The sequence below is a fragment of the Cygnus olor genome, chromosome 3 (genome assembly GCF_009769625.2).
Source record: "Cygnus olor isolate bCygOlo1 chromosome 3, bCygOlo1.pri.v2, whole genome shotgun sequence".
NCBI classification, from domain to species: domain Eukaryota; kingdom Metazoa; phylum Chordata; class Aves; order Anseriformes; family Anatidae; genus Cygnus; species Cygnus olor.
Window position 1 is genome coordinate 24,810,641 of NC_049171.1, and position 21,453 is coordinate 24,832,093.

General features: G+C 34.1%; 1 protein-coding gene across 3 annotated transcripts in view; it reads left to right on the forward strand.

The window, feature by feature from the left end:
• Positions 1–21,453, forward strand: part of MCPH1 (microcephalin 1) — a 128,345-nt gene that overhangs the window by 5,743 nt on the left and 101,149 nt on the right. For all 3 annotated transcript variants that reach the window (XM_040553911.1, XM_040553910.1, XM_040553912.1), the window contains 6 exons: positions 3,444–3,519; positions 4,099–4,219; positions 4,511–4,651; positions 6,499–6,591; positions 7,979–8,995; positions 14,841–14,953. In XM_040553911.1, the coding sequence (XP_040409845.1) occupies positions 3,444–3,519; positions 4,099–4,219; positions 4,511–4,651; positions 6,499–6,591; positions 7,979–8,995; positions 14,841–14,953 (1,561 nt within the window). The remainder of the gene's footprint in view (positions 1–3,443; positions 3,520–4,098; positions 4,220–4,510; positions 4,652–6,498; positions 6,592–7,978; positions 8,996–14,840; positions 14,954–21,453) is intronic.

Consider the following 21,453-nt stretch of genomic DNA (forward strand, 5'->3'; position numbering starts at 1 on the left):
CAGTTTGCTAAGTGCTGGGAGGGGGGGCAACACTGAGCTCTGCAGCCAATTAATTGTAGGCCAGTACAACTGCAAAGCTTGCAATGCAAGTCTGTGAGCCAAAAAAGAAATTCATGCAGTTATGCTGAGGCAGAATTTTCCTGTTTATATATCAGATATAGAAGCTGTAACTTTACAATCCAGCACTAATGAAGAAATCTTGTAAGTTCTCAAAAATGCACTAGGGATGCAAAATGTTATTTATGTGACTGTTTCCTTCTGTGACCTCCAGCTATCTGAGTACACGTAAGAATGATGGTCATTCCAGTGGGATATTTGGTTATATTTTAAATATGCTACTGAGATAGGTATGTGTATAAAAATGAAATCTGAAACTGTAGTCACAGGAATTATTAACTCTTCAAGGACATGCAGGTGTTATAGTAAAAAGAATCCCAGAAAAGTCCAGGTGAGTAGCATCTGCAGTAGCAGCAGCAGCAGAATAAAAGAAGCTCACAGAGGATAGACCAGGATGTGTTACACAGAAATGTGATCTCTGTTACAGCAGTTCCACCACAAGAGTCTCCTCAGCAGTACTGGAAGATGTTGGGTCGGTGAAACCTTCAGAAATGTTTCCCTAGTATTATTACCTAAGTGGTTGTCAAAAAATAAATGAAATAGAGCATAAAATTTTATGTAGTGGGATGACATTATTTTATCATAGAATTGTAGAATGGCTTGGGTTGGAAGAGGCCTCCAGATGATCATCTAGTTCCAACCCCGCTGCCATGGGCCATCCATGTGGTTGAAATCCTCCACCAGAATGAGAGCCTGCAAGCGTGACGCTTCATGTAGCTGAAGCAAGAAGGCCATGGTTATGTTCAGAATATTGCCTGAAATAGCAGCAAGCATAACAAAGTATAAAATAGTTTTATCACAAGATGTAATTGAAGAGACAAGAATTCTTCAGCCTCAAAAAGAAGTGAGAGTGGAGGCGGGATAGACTCCTGTGAAAACAAAGGTTCATAAAGAGAGACTGAGTAGGGAATTAATTTATATTAGCCTTTCCCCAGTGGAAGAATTGGAGAGTATCACATGAATCTGGCTGGAGGTAGATGCAGAGAAGGTAGTAAAAGATGAGTTTTAGCAAAGCATAGTTAGGCTGTAACTCCTTGTTGGAGAATCAGTATAGACTGCAAAGATTTACATGGGTTTTACAAAACACTGAAGCAATTAAACACTTAATACTATGTTTATTTTTTGATAAAATTGTCTCAGGCCATCCCTAAACCATAAATCTGTTGAACATAGCAAAGTAAACTGTGAGTGTTTTGCTGTGTTTTCATGTTCTTACACGATCCTGGGCATCTTGATATTGGAAACAGGATGCTGGAGTATATTCTATTTAATCTGGACCCTACGCTTTGATGTTTGAGCTCTGAAATCAGCAGACAAGGGAACAACTCATAAACAATTACTCTAGCATTTCCTTACTCTTCTGCTTTGTGCCAAATATTTTCCCACTTAACAGAGAGTGGGCCCCTACTTCCAAAAAGTTCTGCATGTACACTAGTGTAATGTTCTCCTGAGCAGTACTTATGCCTTTCATAGGAACTTGCCCAATGATTTGAAAAACTATAGTGTTTGCTTTTCTCCATGGGAAAAAAAAATATATATATATATAAAGACTGTCAGGGTCTGTGTGAATGTTGCTTCAATTTATTTTGAGTGCTGTTTCCAGTGATTCGTCTGAGATTTTATTGGAAGCTTCTGCTTTGTAGTATGAGCATCTGTTTGAATCTAAATAGAATGAAGTTCCATAGTTTAACAGGAAGTAATTTTATATAGAAGAAAACTTTAAAAATAAGATGACAATTGAAATTTCAAAATATTTTAAAATAAACTTGTTTCCTTTTTTTTTTTAATTTTCTAAGAATGATTGTTATATCTAGCTTTAAAAATAGCGCATAAAATTGTGGACTTGCTATAAGATTCATTTAAATGTATTATAAGTTTAATGCAAAATGTGTGATGCTTTTGGGATCACTGAGTGTTTTTTTAGTGCCACTTCAACTCAAAGGACTTAATAAGCAGTCTTAAAAAAATAATAAATCTTTAGATAAAATAGAATTGCTAAAATCTGTGTCCAAAGTAAGAACGCTTAGTCCAAATCTAAACATGATTGTGAAACTCTATTTGTCTGTTCTCAGTAAGGCTACTTAGTCATGTCACAAATAAGATAGACCAAATCACTTAAACTCAGATTTGTCTGCAAAGCTTAAAAAAATTATAAGATCTTTAATGCTCAACCCTTTTTCTGTTTAGCTTCTCTGAATTAACTAAACTAATTATCTGATTTAATTTAAATTTTAATGTATTCTACATCTGTGCTGATCATTATCTAGAATTTAATAATAGCCACTGAAGTCAAACAGGTTGAATATCTAATTGATACTCCAGAGAACTCTGGAGATAGTTATCTGTCAGATAGTTTGACAAATATTTGTAGTGGTTTGGCTCTCTTTTTTTTCTTCTCAAAACAGTGAAGCAATTAGATTGCAATTCAATGAATACAAACTTTAAAGCAGTGTGACACTAGGTGTCGCTAACATCACAGTTTTGAATGACTGCTGGAGGAATTCTAGTAGTCTGCTAAGTCTTCTGTAATCTTTCATGTAACTAGTTGTATTATTTAGTGAAAACATTATTCAAGAATGAAATGTTACAAATTTTGACTAAAATAACTTCATTTAATGCATTGATAACCAAGTTCTTGCCTCAATATTATCCATGATGTACACACATATGACATTCCAAGATAACGTGAGTCCTACCAATCTAAAGTCAGTCTTTGAATACGAAAAGATAGGGGCAATCTAGGGGTAAGTTATCAGATTTTTTTTTAATTATTTAACAAATATAGATCCTTCCACAGTAAGGGTCTGTTTTAAGCATTGTCTACGCAAAGAGAAGGCAAAAAAACAAAACTAATGGGTAAGAAGTAAAAGCCAGGTCCAGATGAAGCCTACCTTCTCACTTGCCAGAATAGGAGCTTTGGATTCTTTTTTCTTGTTTTTCATAACATTCTGTAGATTAGTGTCTTACTAGCTAGTGAAAGATGAAAACCTACAGTCTGCACAAAAGTCAGTGCCAGATTTCAGGTTCATATGAATCTGGCCAGAAGGACTTAATACAGTGGTTTTTGAATGTGTGGGGGAATAACATATGAGCTGGAATCTTTGACTTTCAGAGCATTGAAGCAGCAATTTAGAGGACATCATTAGGACAATATTATCATGTCTTCTGTTTGTTTTAATGTATAGTTTATTTAGCATTACAGTAGTTATGCTAAGGATATGCAATTGGGAAGGGTCTAATTATTACAGGGCTGATTTATTATTTTTTTTGCAACAAAGATTCTCATTCTTAAAAATTAAAGATTGCATCTGTAATTTATTTTACAGGTGTCGAGAAACTGGAATACGTGTTGATGAATCTTTATTTCCTGCAGTATACAATAATGAAGGATTACTGCTAAAAGTAAGTAAAGTTTGAATTTCCTGACCGTAGGCATTGGAACTGTTTATTTTCAGAACTTTCTGTAAACTCTGTCCATCTGAATAAGTTTTTAAAGGTAGACTATGGCTGTGATATTTGACATCTTAAGGACAGATAATAAAAATTGAGTTTTTATATTGGTGAATAAAAAATCAAGATTTAAATTAAGATTACGTAATGATTGACTTATCCAAACCAAATGACTGCAGTGTGCCCTGTGTTTCATTGAGTTGTGATTAATGCAGAAATCCTGATTTTTGAAAAAATAAAAAAAAAATTAAAAAGATCTGCTGAGCTTTAGCTTTTCTGCAAGCAAAAAAAAATTAATGGATTGGATGGCTTTTAATCTAAAGTATCTGTTTAACCTTTCTGTCTTCATATTACAGTTCATTTCGGAAAATGTTAACTTCTGCAATTGCCCATGATTCTTAAAGAGGTGATTATAAATAGCATAGTGCTAAACATTGATAATTAATACTGTGATAAAAGTAGGCAAGTAGGAAGTCTAGTTACTTTTGGCCAATTTTTACCACATACTTAAGCTTTTTATGTATCCTCTAGCACAAATGTATGCAGCCAAAAGACTTTGTAGAAAAATCTCCAGAAAATGATAGAAAGCTGCAGAGAAGACTGGACAAGATGGCTAAAGAATTAGCTAAACAAAAGATAGGAATTAATGCAGGTAAGTATTCCTTTGGACTAATCTTCAGATATTTTGAAGTTATTTCTTTAAAGCACTTAAAGGTAGAGTTTTTTAATTTTATTTTTACACTTTTATGTATCTCACCATAACAAATAAAGTTGTTTTACTTTTTACAAAGCTGTTTGCAAGTTTGGTGTATTAAGGTACCTGTAGTGGTTAGGTACGAGGAACTTGATTTTTTTTTTTTTATTTTTTTTAAGAAAATAGAACTCATTCTGAAGCTGTTGTAGCATGTAAATATTAATGTACAAATGCAATTTCTTTGTGTAGAAACTGATACACCGGTTTTATTATTTGAAGATGATGGTTCACTTGTGTATAGCCCTGTTAATAAAATAAGAAATCAAAGCAGTGCAGCGGAAAGAAGAATAAAGGAGATTAAGGAAAAAAGAGAAAATCTTTCTCCTACTGGTAAGAAGTTAAATTTTATTTATTCATGAACATGTACAAATAGCTGCCATCTTTATTGCTATATTTCTTCCACGCTTTTCTTGCTCTGTCCCTCAGAATTATTTGCATACCTTACTTTTCTTGAAACATTTCCTTACCTAGACTCAAAATGAAAATGTTTGATTAGAAATATATAAATATTTAAACTAGACATAAGTTGTGATTCAAAATACTTTATGGGGATGTGATCTGGCCATTGGAATCAGGCAGCATTAGTCATCATGTGGATAGCATTTCTCAAAACATCAGTCCACAACTCACTTGAAATGAAGACTTGACATTTGAGCTTTGAATTCCACTGACCTGGGTAACATTAACGGATGCTGATCTAAATGATGCACACAGAAAGGGTGGTGCTTGTTTCTTCCTGCAGTCTGGTGTCAGAACTGTGGCTATGCCTATTTGCCTGTGTTTTGCACCTGTTGCTATGTTATGATTTGACCTGAGTTCCTTTTAAGTGTGATGACTGGACCCGAAAGCTGAGTATAAATTTTCTTCTATGTCATTCGGATTTGAACTGAACCTAGAATCTGTGAGCTCTCAAAGCTCATGTCGTGTGTAGATTGTGTCTCTGACAACAATATCTGAAGGGAGACTGGATGTACTCCCTTCTTCCCATGTTTTGAGTTGGTAGGAATGCTTTCTGGTTTTTAGTTTCCATATTGAACAGGATATACGTAGTCATGGAAGACAATTTTTGCAAAAATGAATTTCTTAATCATAGAATCATAGAATGAATTGGGTTGGCAGGGACCTTAAAGATCATCTAGTTCCTCACCTCACAGAGGTAAGGTTCACCAGTCTGTAGTTTGCTGGGGAACACAAGACTTCTTGGGAATACTGATAATTAAAATAGACTTTCTAAGTTTGTGAATTGATATTATACCTTGGTTGAACTTTACAACAAGATTCTAAATCTTATTTCCTGTTAAATTCTAATATTAATACTATAATTGACAAAGATTGTAATGTTACTACTTCCGGGCAACAGTTTAAAAAGGAGTTCAAAATTGATAAGGTTCTGAAGAATGACATTAATAAAAAAAAAAAAAAAACTAACTGAATAAAACGAGTTGACTTCAAAATGCAGATCCTAGTGAATTAAATCTAGACTTCAGTTTTCAAGTCATTTGTTAGAGCTTACCTTACTGTGCAAGTACTAATGACGCCTAACTCATTAGATTTTTGTTAATTAGTATAAAAACTGTTGAAATGTGGAACATCTTTTGTAGGGGAAAAAAAGTCTGTAGTGACTGACATTTTAAGAAGTCTGTGTCAACTGAACTGTCACTTTATCCCTCTAAACATAATTGTGGAAGGAAAGTATAGAACCAGTGACGCATCAATTAAAAAAGTAAATATCTTTTATTTTAGTATGGCTTGTATCTGTTTTCCACTTGAAGTTTTAAGGTAAAACTTCCAAAGGTTTTGAAAAGCATTTCTGCTATAACAAGGCATTGCTACTAGTTGCAAAATTTATCAGATTCTTTAGTTAAAACATCTCAACTGGCTTAGAAATGTCCATAATATTTCATGAAAGGTTTGCCCTAATTCTTTGGTTTCTGAGTGCTGAGTTTTCTAGAAGAAATTTGATTCAGTTTGTAAAATCTAATAGCTTTTTTGTTAGTATGTAAATTTGAGTCTAAAGATCGTTAAGCAGTCTTTAGAATTAATTACATGGTTATAATTAGTTGTCAAAGCAACCACTTATCTCTTAAAATTGAGCTGTTTTGAAATATGAATAGATGCTGTGGAAATGTGTGTGTTTGCACATAGGGCTAACTAATTTATTATTTACAAACTCCTAGCTTCACCAATGTCTCAAACACCTCCACATAGTTTACCAGGAGACTGCCTGCTGTCCACTTGTTTAACAAATGCAGAAGATGCATTGTTACAAGGTAACTGTCACAACCTCACTTAGATATTACAAAATTTAAACATAGTACATGGGTTGTATATCTTAATTTGAATGGTGAAAGATTTGTACACTGAAAAAGGAACTTTGTATGTTTCCTCTACCATTTATATTTAAAGTTGAATTATTTTAGTTTTGTTTATTGGTGAAATATATAGAAGTAAGAATACAAGGAACTGGAGCATGAGAAGTCACATTGGGTAAACTCTCTGCCCTACTGCTGTGCTGCTGTTGTCATTTCCTCTTCTTTGCACTGTTCCCCCTTAACGTTGTCTTGTTCTGGCATGCTATCAGTTTACTGATACAGTGATCTTGTATAGAACACAGAGTACATGTTAAACAGTGTGATGTGGAAATAAAAAAGAGAAGTAAATGAGAGAGAGAACTCAGAACTGAAGTGTCCTCCAAATTTTCGATGGAAAAACCTGAATTCAAGAGAGAACCTAACGCATTCTCCGGCTTGATTATTCAGGGAGTGAAGACAACAGCAGAAATAAAAAGAGTAAATATAAATCAGCTTTTAAAATGTTTTATGGTTGCAGTTGAATTCAAGTGGTTAATTAAGGTTCTTATGCTCAGAATGCTAGGCTTTAGTTCCTGTGTTTTGGCATCGAAGCAGGACATAAGGAAGAGGTTTATTGTGAAGGCTGTTGAGCTATGTCAGTGGGTATCTTAACAGCATTAATGAATAATGTATGCCGTGAGTAATGTACATCAGATCTCATGTCTTCTGTCAGTCATGTGAGCAAAAGACTAAGTTGGATTTCAGTAGAAAAGTAGTGAGAAGAAAGCTTTTAGAATTCATAATGAGGACCACTTGAGTGCACTGCCTACTCCATTCTACTCCGACAGTAAACTATATCTCACTTTTTTTAAAGTAGTATACTGACATCATACAGAAAATCTATCATTATTGATGTATACATTATGATACCATGATGTATTTCATTTCATCTTAACTCTGGGAAAACTACAAGGTGGTGGGTAATGCTGTGGTAGTAAGAATGACTAAGGTAGTTGAAAACTAAATAATCAATGTAAAATCGTGCTGCTTTTCTTCACGTATTAGAGTGGAGAAAAAAGCTTCTCTGCTTTGTTTCAAGAAAGCAGAACAGGATTTGGGGATGCTTATTACCACTTAAGAAGACATGATAGTTAAAACTAGCATAGCTTCTTGTCAACATAGAATGTGCTTTGTTTCTAAATTGATTTTCTGTTTTTTTTTTTTACTGACTTCACCACCTAATAGTCAGATAAGTGGCTAAATCCTTGTTGTCTTCTTTCAGAAATTTCGTATGTATTTTACTAAGAAATTTTGTACTGTTTCTGTTTTTTTAAATGTTTATATTGCTGCTTTTCATATTTTGCAGAAGAACAAATGGAAGTCTGCTTAAACTCAAGTGTTGATGATCTCTGGGGAACTGATAAATCAAAGAGACAGAAAAAAGAGATAGCAGAACCCACCTGTGATACTCAGACTCATATTCATGTTTCCAGAAGTGCATCAGTGAATTCTCCCTCATGTAGCTATGACCAGAAGAGCTTAATCCCAAAACAACCTAACAGAAGAAGCCTAAGTAAAAAAAAGATTTTGCAGCGTACTTTCAATGATAATTTAGAAAAAGATCTAGAAAAGTTTCCAGAGAAAAATCAGAAGGATGAAAATACCATGACTACTTCAGTTGCAAACAAAAATTCTCCTCTCCAAATCAAGGACTTGGGTTCTTTTACTCCTTCCCGAAAAACAGCCAAGTTAAATACTGTTCCTGCTTTGATTCACAGTCTCTCTAATTCACCTGTGAGCAGCGGAGACTTAAATACATGTTCATGTGATAGAAGTTTCCCTGCTGACAGAAGTGATCCTCTTCTGGAACACAAAAAGAGGAAGAAACTACAAACAGTGGTTAGCGTGAAACTGTCTTCTTCTGAACTGCGTGCATCAGGGTCTAAAAATGAGTTCTTGCAAGGAGTTAATACTTACAGCAACGATTGGTGCACTGAAGATGCTTCTTATGAAGACTTCTTTTCCTCATATAATTTGAATAAAAATGAAGTACAGGTACAAGTCCCACAAGAATCACAGAATCCTTCTGATGTTTCTTGCAAAGAGTCTTTAAGAAGCATGGGCTCAATTGATATGGGTTCCTGTAAGCCACGTACTGCTTCTGAGAAAAGCAGAAAGAAGTCTATTCAAGCAAACGATCTTTCAGTAAAGAAAACATTCAAACCAGCTGAACATACAGAAAGTGTGTCATTGAATTGCATGTCTGATGGTGAAAAAGCTGAGATTGCGGAAGCTCTAGATTCAGATCTTGTGAATAAACGGCCTCAGCATGCTCATGAAAAATCCTATGGAACTGATATAAATTACTGTACTCGTGCTACTGGTAAGTCTGTACATAGAGCTGGAAAATGAAAAGATACCATACTGCAGTAGAAATTCTTATGCAACTAAGTTGCATTCTCAAGGGATTCTGGGATTCTCACTGTAATTCCGCTGTTCAGAATTACACCAAAAGAAAAAAATGCTGCAGTACTGACTTTTTTACTTAAAAAATAAATGAGTACATAGGAGCCAGAGGAACACACATTTGTATTCCCATATGTTACAAACATAAAGAAGTCACCAAGAGATAAGGAAACTGTGCTCAAAATGTAACAAAAGTATGTGAGCTGTCTTTTTTCTTAATGCTTGGTATTCTGTAAACTATGCTGCTATTGAAGACCTGAAGAAAACAAGGCTTTCATGTTTACAGTGTTATGGTACTCATGTAAACTTTTTATAAGTAGCTACTAGTCATAGCATAGCCGAAATTATTCTTATTTCACAAGTTAAAATTGCTATTTCAAATTGCAGGTAAAACACAAATTCTGTAATGGAAAAAAATTCTTCCAGTTAGCAATTTCTAACTTTTGCTGTAATGAAGATAGAAGTAGACATTTGAGAGCACAGAGGAACGTAGAATATCCTGAGTTGGAAGGGGCCCCTCAAGGTTGTTGAGTCCAACTTCACACAGGGAAACCAAAAGAGGTGCAAAGTAAGCATCTCTTTCAATTAAGGCTTGTTTATATGGAACTCATCTTAGTTTTTAATAATTTAAGAATACTTTTTTATACCTGAGCATTCTCTAGTTTAGCATAAGTTATTTCAATGTAAATGTACACTAGAATATTGAATTTCAGAAACTTGGGAAAATTCTGAAACTACATTAATAAATTATGTAAAATTTATTATTTAAAGGACTGAACAAAGTCTTGGTTTCAGACTTATGAAGTCATCCACTGGAAACGTTGAAAGGTGACTGTGTACATATCTGTGAGAATTAAGTTAACTGTGAGCTGCTATTTTGGGTTCCTTACATCTATGTTTTAACACCTGGAGTACCTCACTATATCACGTTAAAAAAAACATATATAATATGTGGGTGTATGTTATGCAAGTATGAATGTACAACCATAAATGTGTGAACCCACTGTGCGTGTTTTATGCCACGTAGCAATGTACTAGAAGATGATCCTTGATTGTTGCATTTCTTAATGTCAAAGAACAATTTGCTTTTTATTAAAAAAAAAAAAAAAAGGAGGGGGGAGGAGAAAATGTTTACTACTTTTAAAGTTTGGTATGATAGTTAATTTGAGAGTTAATTGTAAATGACAAATTCTAGTGATCAAATTGTCATCAATGTTCTAATATGTTATACTTTTATTTCTGGACAACTTGTTTAAGCTCCCAGGAGGAGAGGCTAAACAAACAGTATTCAGCAAACAAAAGTTACCAGATGTTTATACTTTTTATCCTTCCTGGTTAGTTAGGAACTTCTGTAAGCTTCACTTAGTCTTTGTAGTGATTTTAATGATTTGTGATTTATCAGTGATGACCATTTTCCTAAGTATGTATTTTTTTAAGCTTTGTGCATCTGTTGTGTAGTCAAGTAGAACCTCAAGTCTGACAGCTCAAATGAGCTCACTTGAAAATGGAAGGGAACGGTAATGAAAAATGAGTCGCGTTTTCCCTATTAATATGAGTTCTGTGGAAGAAAAATTAAAATCATGTTTTAAGCTTTCTTACTGTGACACTGTAATATGGAATCATGCATTTTTATTAAATACAGGTTTAATGTTTTCTAATTTTTGTTTTGCTCAAGTAAGTTATTTGTTGTCCATGTTAATTAGTAAATAAATAGTAAATTGCCCTGTTCTCTGTATGTTTTACATGATTTGAAAACTGGGAAATAGTGTACTATTCTTAAAAGCTAAAGAATTATTTTAAATATATAGTTCAGAGGTTATCTCTATATATTTAAATATCTAACATTGTTCTTCCCTAGTTTTACACTGCATTTTTAAGTTAGTGGCACTCTTATACAGTGTTTTTAATGACAAGAAGTAAGATTTGATAGGTATTCTCTGTATTGACTACTTGGAACCTTTGAGTTTCGAGTAAAAATGTAATACATAGGCTAACTAGAGGCTAACCTGGCAAATGGTAATGCTTATATTGTAGCAAACTTCAAGCTCATTTGTAGAGTACATTCAAGGCTGTCCATTTGTTCTGCTGAACAGCACTGGCATAACTACTTATTTTCATCTTACTCCAAGTTATAAATCATGTAGAGAACTGTCACAGATAAAAGGTGTGAAATTAATTAAGAGTTATAAGAACATTAAAAGACACCTATTCCAAATCACTTTTTCTTTCTCGTTTGTTTCTAGAGATTAAATAAAAATTTTTATAGTTCTGATTTACAGCAGGCATACATGACAAATTTCAGTGTTCTGTAATCAGTAAGTTCTGGGTTTTGCATGTCAGTACCTAAATGTCTAGGAGTTACAAGATAAGCAACATGCTAGCTTTTCTCTATCATAAATATAAGTTTATGGGCATGCAATAACGCTATCTTTTGGGAAAATTAACGATCTACATTACTAGGAAAGTCTAAGATCTTCCTTGTCATTCATATTGTAAATTGGTTTACTTTGTAATCCATTCCATCTGCTTACTTTTAGTAGGGCTGATGCTGACATTTGAACTATACAGTTTAGAAGAGTAATACTTAGATTTGATGGACTGCTATGACTTAATCTCAAAGCTACCACAATAAATAATAATGGGCAAGAAGTGCAAGATTATGCTTTTTTTTTTTTTTTTTCGGTCATCCTATAATCAGTTAGAGGTTGAACTGAGACTTAGATTTTTTTTCAATCCCAACAAAAAAAAAACTTAGGGTTTAGCTGACTGAATTTTAGATATTGATAGTGAATGTGGGAAGCAATCTTAGTTGGCTAAGAGACATAAACTAAGATCAATTATAGTGTAATGGATGTAGCCCAAGATAAAGATGGGGAATCAGGAATATCATTCCATTATTTGGTGCCAAAATGAACAAATTTAATTTAGATGAATGAGTTTCTACCTGAAGTTCTAGGTCCAGAATGCCAAGTTGGGTGCTTAATACAGCTAAAATACTGTCTGTCTTTAAAAACACACATTTGAAAACTTGCTTAGATTTCATCTGCCTTTCATCTTTTTTCAATTTTGGAAAAAGATCAACTTTAAAAGTAGGAACTAATTTGTAACTAATTATTAATACAAAAAGGGCAAATATTTCAAAATAGAGGACTATTTTGATGTCAAATTTACGAAGTCTGATGACATTTGTCCTAGAGTATGTAACAAACTAGATAAATTTGTTTCAGTACAATTCTCTCTAAGAATATGGTGGGCACATAAGCTTTCAGAAAACTTAAAGAAATTGCCTTCTGAATAACAAAAACTTGACATTTGCCCACCCTGAAAAAATTAGGGTGACTAACTCTGGATAAGTACAGAATAGATGTGGTATAGCTTAATTGCAGTGACACTTAAAGATATTCTCTAAGTAGAATGCCATAGATAAAATTTATGTTAAATAGGCATGATTTGACTGAATGAAAACTAGCCCATGGTAGCTAATCATTACTTTGATTACTTTGACTCAAAGAAAATGTAAATTCTGAAGAAAATATTCTGGTTCAAAACTTCTCACTGGTGATAAATAATCATGAATGATGAGAAGCTTAAATTGTAATTTAAAGCCAGTCTAATATGTTATAGTGCTTCGGAGGGCTCTCAAGGTTGATTTTGATCCAACTCAATGAACAATGATTTTGGATGAGGATTTGGAGGACCTAATCACAACGTCGTGAGTTTGCTGAGTATTTGGGCTAAATTTAGGGATAACAGTGGATGGAATTGCTTCAAAAACTTCTGTTTCATCAGAAATACCCTAGGAAAAGCTACTAAAGATGAAAGCTTGTGACTGAGCATCTGCTTTTGTAAATAGAAGGAACCAGCAGAAAGACAGGCAATAGACAGTGAAGCTTTAGACCTACAGGATGGAAAAGCTGGAGAAATCCTGATAGTCAGGAGAGGGGTAATAGGAATTGGATTGCAAAGAATAATCCTTACTTGTGTAAGGTCCCTGAGTTGGTGATCAGAAGAGAGGATGGACCTTGTCTCCTGTTCCTGCTGTCCTGTAAACACAGAAAACCAGTGAGAGTGAACCCTAATGGGGAAGAGGTCCAAGCGTCCAGGTCTTTGGGCTTTAATCCCAAGCAGGGCAAGAGTTGAAGTGATTGAGCATTCAGTTCAAGAGAATCAGAAGGAGTATTTCATCATTTCACACTGTTTCCTTCCTCCCCCTCCCCCCAAAAAACAACAACAACACTTCCTATTCACTGAGAGGGTGGTCGCACACTGGAACAGGCTCCCCAGGGAAGTAGTCACTGCACCAAGCCTGTTGGAGTTTAAGAAGCGTTTGGACTGTGCGCTTACTCACATGGTCTAAAATTTTGGGTAGACCTGTGTGGTGCCAGGAGTTGGACTCGATCCTTATGGGTCCCTTCCAACTCGGGATATTCTATGGTTCTATGTGTTGCCTTAGTGCAATGCCAAACAAAGCCAACTTAGTTAAGTGATTCATTCTCCCTTTGATAAATGCAACTTTGTAAATACTGGGTTTAATGTAATAATTGTACCTGAAAGCCCGGTTTTCTTTTATTACACAAAAATTACTGTAGCGCTGTGTAAACTGGTGTGAAACTTGCAACTTTAGTGTGAAACAGTGATGAAATTTTGACTTAGTTTAAAGGCTGGCATTTTAAAGTAAATCAGCAGTAACAGAAAATGTTTATCGTTTGCTGTGTAGTCTTTTTTTTTTTTTGTATTCTGTTGTATCAAGAATTAAGAATTTAAGTAGCTGACAGACGGAAAATGTGATTGTGTGTTGTACATGCAGTTAGACTTCTAAGTATGTATTGCACTTTTCAGTATTCCCCAAAAGTAGTCAGAAGTTTATTTGTGATGAGCTGAATTTAGGCCACTTCAATCACTATTTATTAAACTTTCTTTAACTGATCTAATTCTTTCTTTGAAATGAAAAAATAACGAATGTCCTAAAATAGACTCAGTTGAATTAAATTTGGGAAAATGATTTACTTAAATCTTCAGTAGTTAAAACTCCATTGATCAAAAGATAGAAAAAAGTTTTTTCATCTTATGCCAGCAAGTTAATTTCTCAAATGAATCCAGAAGTTTATTATTTAGTATTTATAAAAGTAATCCTGGCAGTGTTGAAGAATTAAATATGTTAATTCACAAAATAAGTGATGAAAAATACTGTTTTTTGGTAGACACAGTAGAGCACCTTCTTATGAATGGTGCCTTTTTCTAAATAACTGGTATGCCTACTATATGTGCAGGCAATCCTTACCTGCTAACAGCTTGCTAGATTTGCTTACAAACTGTTGTTTGAAAACATGTTTCAGACCTTCAGGTTATTTCAGATAAACACAATGTGTCCTGAAAGCGCCCATGTTTCAATAAGAAATGAAAAATGTAGCAAATGGTGCTTCAAACTCTGAAATATTTCTTTGTGTATTCATACACAAATTGCAAATTTTGAAATAAACTATTTAGCTGATTATCCATTTGAGGTTAATATATAGTATTCAAAATATTGGAAATTTGGAGTTTTACAATTAGTTTATTCACAAGATGAGAAACTGAAAGATGGAGTCAAATGTTTGAGTGTCATTCGTTCTTCCATAACTGAAACAGACTGGAAAAATAACTGGTGCAAACTATTAATTTAGTTATTTTAATTGTACTTAGCTCTACCTATGTACTATGATAAAATAAGGGTTGACATTTTCATTTCGAGTTTCTAAATTTGTAATACGCTTTGTTTCTAGGTGATGAAACTGAAGTTTCAGAGTGTGATGTTACTGATGGCTCTTGCAAAGTTTTTAATGAACAAAAGAATAAGCACAATGGGGGGGTGAGAAAAACTAGAAGACTCCAAAAGGTCAGTTTAACTGGTCATATTGTTTGTTAAGCTCATTCTTGAAAAATCCAAGTGCCTTTGTACATGCAAATAGAACTTGCATGCTTTATTCACTATCCATTTTAACTTTTCTGACTCTTACTTTCCTTGAAATGTTATGTGGGTGGTGTTCAGATACGATGTCTATAACCCTGGAACTTAACTTTCTGGAAACTTGTGGCAGTCATGCCAAGAAGACATTGTATAGGTCAGTAAGCCAGCTTTTTTAGTCCAGAAGTCTCTGAACTAACCTGAAAAGATGACTATCATTTTCGGATAAGTTACTAAATGGAATAGCTTTTATGTTTTTATATATGTATGTATATGTATGTATAGTGGATCATCCCCAATGGATGTATATGCAGAAGAAAGATTTATGCAATAGTTGCTTCTAGATTCAGGGTAAAGCTAAATTTATGATTTGAACTCAGTTTGCATGGGAACAAATGAAGTGAGATGACTGGGTCAGCACCGGATATTTTTTAGGTCATTTTCCCTTGCAAAAGTTTTGTTCTAATTACATATAGATCTGATCAACAGGAAAATAAATAGAATCTCTCTTCATCAGTAGTGTAGCAGCAAGTCATGCTATTAAAACAAGCACTGAATTGATCCAAGAATGGGAAGTCCTATAGCACTGAAAGATGTCTGATGTAATGATATGAAACAAATTAGATGTTTCGGTAGTAGCTATTGGTGGAGTCTCAAAGAGTTTGATCAAAGTTTTTTAATGCCTTTCTTTCTGTAAAAGTTTCAAGCAGATACAATTACCAGACTGTTCAATCTTTTAAACAGCTTCAAAATAGAATATTATTCTCCATGGCTCAGTGATCTGCTCTGGGTTAAAATTACAATTTGACTTCCTGCCTGCATCTTATTGCTTATAACTTTTCTTAATTATCTCTTCACCTTCTTTTCCTAAACATATACAGACATATTATTTGTATAACTAATAACTGTATTATATAGAATGTATATACCAAATTCACTCTAGATCTATGTCCTAGTAGAAACATTTTAAGACTGCTTACTTTTTAAGCTAAAGCACCTGTCCAGAACAGTTTCATTTCCCGTAACAGGAATCTTACTAAAGCTGCTAAGTATACATTTATACATCCACAGTCAACGGCTCTTTGTAAGGCGATCTGCAGAAACAGTGTTTGGAGATTTGTCAGATATGTTGGTACTCATTCCTTCTCCTGAGTAATTACACGTTATATAGTAGTGCTAGTTTTGATTTTATTGCTCTTAACAAAAGACCCCAACATAACCCTTATACAACAAAGAAAACCAAAAGGCAGTATCATTCCTATTTTTCAAAGCAGGAACCAAACTTTGGCCTTACAGACAGAGGTGGAATATTTAAATATTTCTCCTTGGTGTCTGCTAAACTGTCTCTGATGTAAAGCACACTCTTTGAGATGTTTAATAGTAACAAGAAATGGAGTAGTAGCTGGAGAAAATTCATATTCAATGTTTTGAGATAGCTTCTTGGATGTGAATGGATGTGAATCCATCCATTTCAGCAAGGTGATAATAAAATTTGATTCAAATGTGTGTAACATAGCATGTGCTCTGTGTCATGTTATGAATGTGATTTTGTAATTTTAAATGTATCTCGTTGCAGCTTGTGCAAATTCATATTGAGACAGTGTTCTCTTTTTTTAATTGAAACATAAGAAAGAACCATACAAAAAGATTTTATGATGTTTAACTAGCCAATTGGCTGTTGCACTGAAAAAAAAAAAATTACATCTTATTTTCTCTTCTTCCAGCAATTGTCTGTTAGTATGTATTAAATGTTTATGAATATATTTGTTTAGGATCTCTTAATAATATTTGAGATCTCTATAAATTTAAGATCTCTTAAATAATATATTTATTTAAGATTTCATACCTGTTATTTGAATGCATACATATGTGCAAACTTTGTAAAGGCAGTGTTGGAGATCCCTAGGAAATTTAAATAGTATATTATTTTGGATTAAATTAGACCAAGCATGTAAATTTTTGTAAAGAATTAAGTTGCAAAGCTTTTCTGGTACCAGTTGCAATGCTTTCATGAAGCTTTTAAATAAATAAATAAATAAACAGGACTTTTTTTTTAAATAAATATAAACACTTTTTTAATGGCTGCAGTTTAATCACTACAATATTTTGCATGTTTGACAAGGTGAAAATGATGTTGTTAGAAAATATGAGTTTGTTTCCTTCACCTGAAGCACAAAGTATATGAGAGGAATAGCACAAATATGTATATTTAATGGGATTTTATTGAATCATAGTATTATGAAGGATTTTCTGATGTTTGTATAACTCTTAAACTTTATCTTAAAATACAAGTACCAAAAAAAAAAAAAAAAAGTAGCTTCCTAGCTATTTTTATTGAATGATAGTTGAATTGAATTGAATTGTGTGTGTATCCCTGGACCTTTTCTGTCTTAAACAAACAAAAAACACTTAATATTTTACAATATATTAATTCCAGAGTGTATGCAGTTGTACTAAGTTGTTCCAATATAAGGCTTGAGGTCATGCTGCTGGTGTCCTGGGAACCCATTGTGAAGTGTAGTCTGTTAAATTTGTTACTAAGCTGTAAGTGTCTTAATTTGCAAAGCGATGTAAATTGCAGTTGTGTTTTTTTTTCCTAGAAACAGAGTTTGCAATCTAATCTCTTTAAGAGCTCTCTGGATGAGTGCAACTTGTAGACAATGTCCAATCTGAGACTTTTTGCAGTGCTATGCTACAGTTAGCACTACAATTGTAATTCATTCATTACAGTGAATGCGTTTCAGTAGGCATTTGGAGTTTCCTGTGTGATAGTAAATTAAAAAAAAAATCTGTTGGAAATAGACAAGGCATAAATGTTGCATTGTTTAGTTTCATGTTTATTTCACTTTGTCATTTGTAGTTTCTTTAATCTACTATAAATCAAAAGCTGTAGGTTCTGTATATGTCTGCTATGCTATTGTGTTATGCATTTGTTTTCCTTGAACTCTTATGCAGGTTGAGTTTCTTTTGTCTTTTAGGTGAAGTCAAAATTTATAATGACTTTAAGTACTTTTATGTCACAATTTTAGATTACAACTCATATTTCCTTTTGTATATATACTATTTATATAGATGTCTTTATTGTACTCTTAACGTGGAAGACTTCTAATCATAGTTATTTAAAGGTGTATTATAAACTAACAAAAGCCATGAAGACAGAGCAGTTTATAACGGCAACTGTAGGCATGTTGGGGGAAGATGGGTAAGACTTTCAGGAATCTTTAATGGCATCAGGAACAAGCTTTTTTGATTTAAAAAAAAATGGTGTGACGTATACATCAAAATCTCTGAAGGTAGATCTAAAAAAAAGGGTGGGGTTGGGGGGGCTGTCTATGAGTAGTTCCTATAAAACTTACTAGTTTTGAGATACAGCAGCCCATACCTGAGGGCAGTTCATGCTGAGTTGTTGTGGATAGACACTGTGGATTAATGCCTATGAATGTCAGCAGGTGGCTTCCCTGGTCTAGAAATCTAAGTTAATGATTCTGGATTGCAGTGATAGAATAAAACGTTCACATATTGTGGTGCATTTTTCAATGATTCCATGTAACTAAATATATGGCTCTTTGGTGCTTTGCATATAGAAGAAAAAGTGAAATACTTGTAAAGCCAAAAATATTCAAACCTTTGTTACAGTGGTGTTAATCTGTTGGTATGAGGGTTAAGTATTCATTTCGTTGCTTAGTATCAGAAGATGTTTACATTTGTCACAACATTTGTCACATATGTCACAAATGTAAACACTTTGCAGTTTAAACATATGGGAGAAAGCAATTCGTTATGCATAACAAATTAACTGCCGATTTTTTTCAAATAAAAAGTTTTCTTTTTTTTTAGAGGGATATGAGATAGTTATAGTTATCTTTGAAAGGACCTAACAGTGTCACATCACCAGAAATGCAATTGCAGTAAATTTACACTCCAAAAAAAGACTCAAAATCCCGTCTTTTGAGTGAGTAGAACAAGCTCTTTAACCAAGTGGGGGAAAAAAAAAAAGTATCTTGAGGGATAATTAAAACCATATTTTGTCAGAGATGATAGCATGGACTTAACTGAATTCCCTTAAGTTTTGTTTGTAAGCAGATACATCTTGGCTTGCATTTCCGTAGTTCTTGGATTTGGGTGAAGGTAAAGTTGTTAACACGGAACTTAGGAGATTTTTGAGAGAAGGAAAATTTTTACAAGAATTTAGGCTCATGCTGTAGAGAAGTTGTGTGAAACAGGCCATCTTTAGATCCTGTTATCAAAATCCTTCTTTTTGGAAATATTTTATTCACGGCAAAACAAATTTAACATCCTGAAAAATCTGCAACTATAAAATGTGAAGCATCTGGCCAGAAATTCAAGAAAGCAGCTTTATGTCTATGTTCAAAATATGCATTTGACTGACTTAAACAGATTGTATATCTTTATGTTTTCCTTACAACTTTGATTTAAGCTGCTTTAAATAGGTACATATTTTAAACACTGATACTAGAAATGTTTCTTCAAGTTGTAATGTAAGTGAATATTAAACCAGCGTGAATTGTACGAGGTGGAAGCATACAAAAGCTCATTTACAGTTATCAGTGAAGAAACTGGATCTACACATTTCTGGTCTGAGGAAAATGCTTGATGTAGTGGGGACAGTGGACGGTTGCCCATTGAAAGTTATTGATTGCTTTGGGCTGTAGAGATGAGAAGAGTGAATATAGCTGCCAGTAATGAGTGCTTGCATGACACCATCAGGAAACTTTGATGATACTGACCAAACAAATGTCTGTTGGTGTGACTCTATGCATATCTGATTTGATCCCAGAATGTTTCATGAAGTAATCCCGAACGTACCTGACCAACTCTACCTATTGACAAGTGAATAGTTGATTTTTGTTTACCTGTGGTTGTCTAGCTGACTCAACATAAAGATGAAGAAGGTGGGAAATAAGGTTTTGAGCAGACAGCATTATGAGACAACTTTGAAAGTAGTAGAAGGATTTAATGTTATACATCCCTGTAGAAAATTAGCTTCATTGGAGTGTCTGAAAGTTCTTTCCAGGAGATAGCTCAGTAAAGGGTACCTTTGTATCTCATGATTTGAGAATGTTTTGTATGTCTCATTTATATGTTTAATCTCATGAGTACTTCCATCCAACCTTTGCAATGCAGTTCTGGTTCTGTGCTTTGTCTGTCTAGTGAATTTGATCCCCACAGATCTCCCACATCTAGCTGAGGGCTTCCAGAACAGAAGCTGTACTGCACGCATCTGCTACTGCACCTTAGAGTGAGTGCTTTGTGCCATGCCCTGATGGCAACTGCTTCGTATCACCATTTAGGGACACTACCATTCCTGCCAGGAAAATCTGTAGATTAACCTGGTGGCCTGATCTTATAATTAAGGCCTTGTGCCCTTAGAAATCATTCTCTTTATGACAGGTTTCATGCTAGCTTTTCTGGTCTACCTGCTGAAATCTTACAATCTACTTCTTAATTTGAAAAAAAAAAAAAAAAAAAGGTGTATTTTTAAGTCACTCCCTTTCTGTGGCAAAAGGTTCAAATTCATCTCAACCCAACCCAAGTTAAGAGTGTTTCCTGTTCCCACAGGGACACTTGCAGCTGCTGTTCTCACCCTTGTAGGTTTTGCTGTTTGGAACACTGGAAACATGTACCAAGACAGTGATATAGGTCATGGTTGACTTTGCGATCATGGTGATTAATATCCAAGAACTGAATTCACCCAACTTCTTATACAAAGTTCTCACTATCTTTCGTGTCAACAGATTTGTGTATTGGATCCTTTTCAGAACTTTACTCAAGAAATAAGGGGAAAAAACTTCTTTGTGTTTCTTCAATTCAGAAGATTGATGGGTATGATGATTTTTGGACCAGCGAATATTAATAAAGCCTTACATAAAGTCAGAACATACTCTTAGGCAACTAGGAAGTTGTTCTAGGGCCTCCTCTAGAACAAAAGAGGAAAAAAATAGGGGTACTCATTGAGAAGAAAATCCTGGAGTCCCAAGTCGTTTGAAATGTCTATGGCATTCTTGAATTTGTTGGTGGAAGGGGGGCTTAGGTGCAAGAAACAGAACTCCTTTTCTCACTCAAATCATGAGGGAAACAGCGTATAAACATTGTGTAAGTAATGAGACCGCACACTCTCTGCTTCAGTGCTAGAGACATGCATACCTCACTGCTGAAGATGTGTGTGCTTGGTGTGACTTAACTCTAGTTACTGATAAATCATGGGTCTTTTCTGGTTTTGGAGTATACTGTTACATTTAACACGGAGGTCATAACAGTCATGCCAGAAAACCAAACAACACACTGGACTGCAGCTGATTTGGCAAAGATTGAGCCAAAGATTTCCTCCTTGGTACAGGGAGGAAAAGCAACCAATTAGATATTTTTATTTTTATTTTTTTAGTAAACTTAACTCTTGGAAAAATGAATAT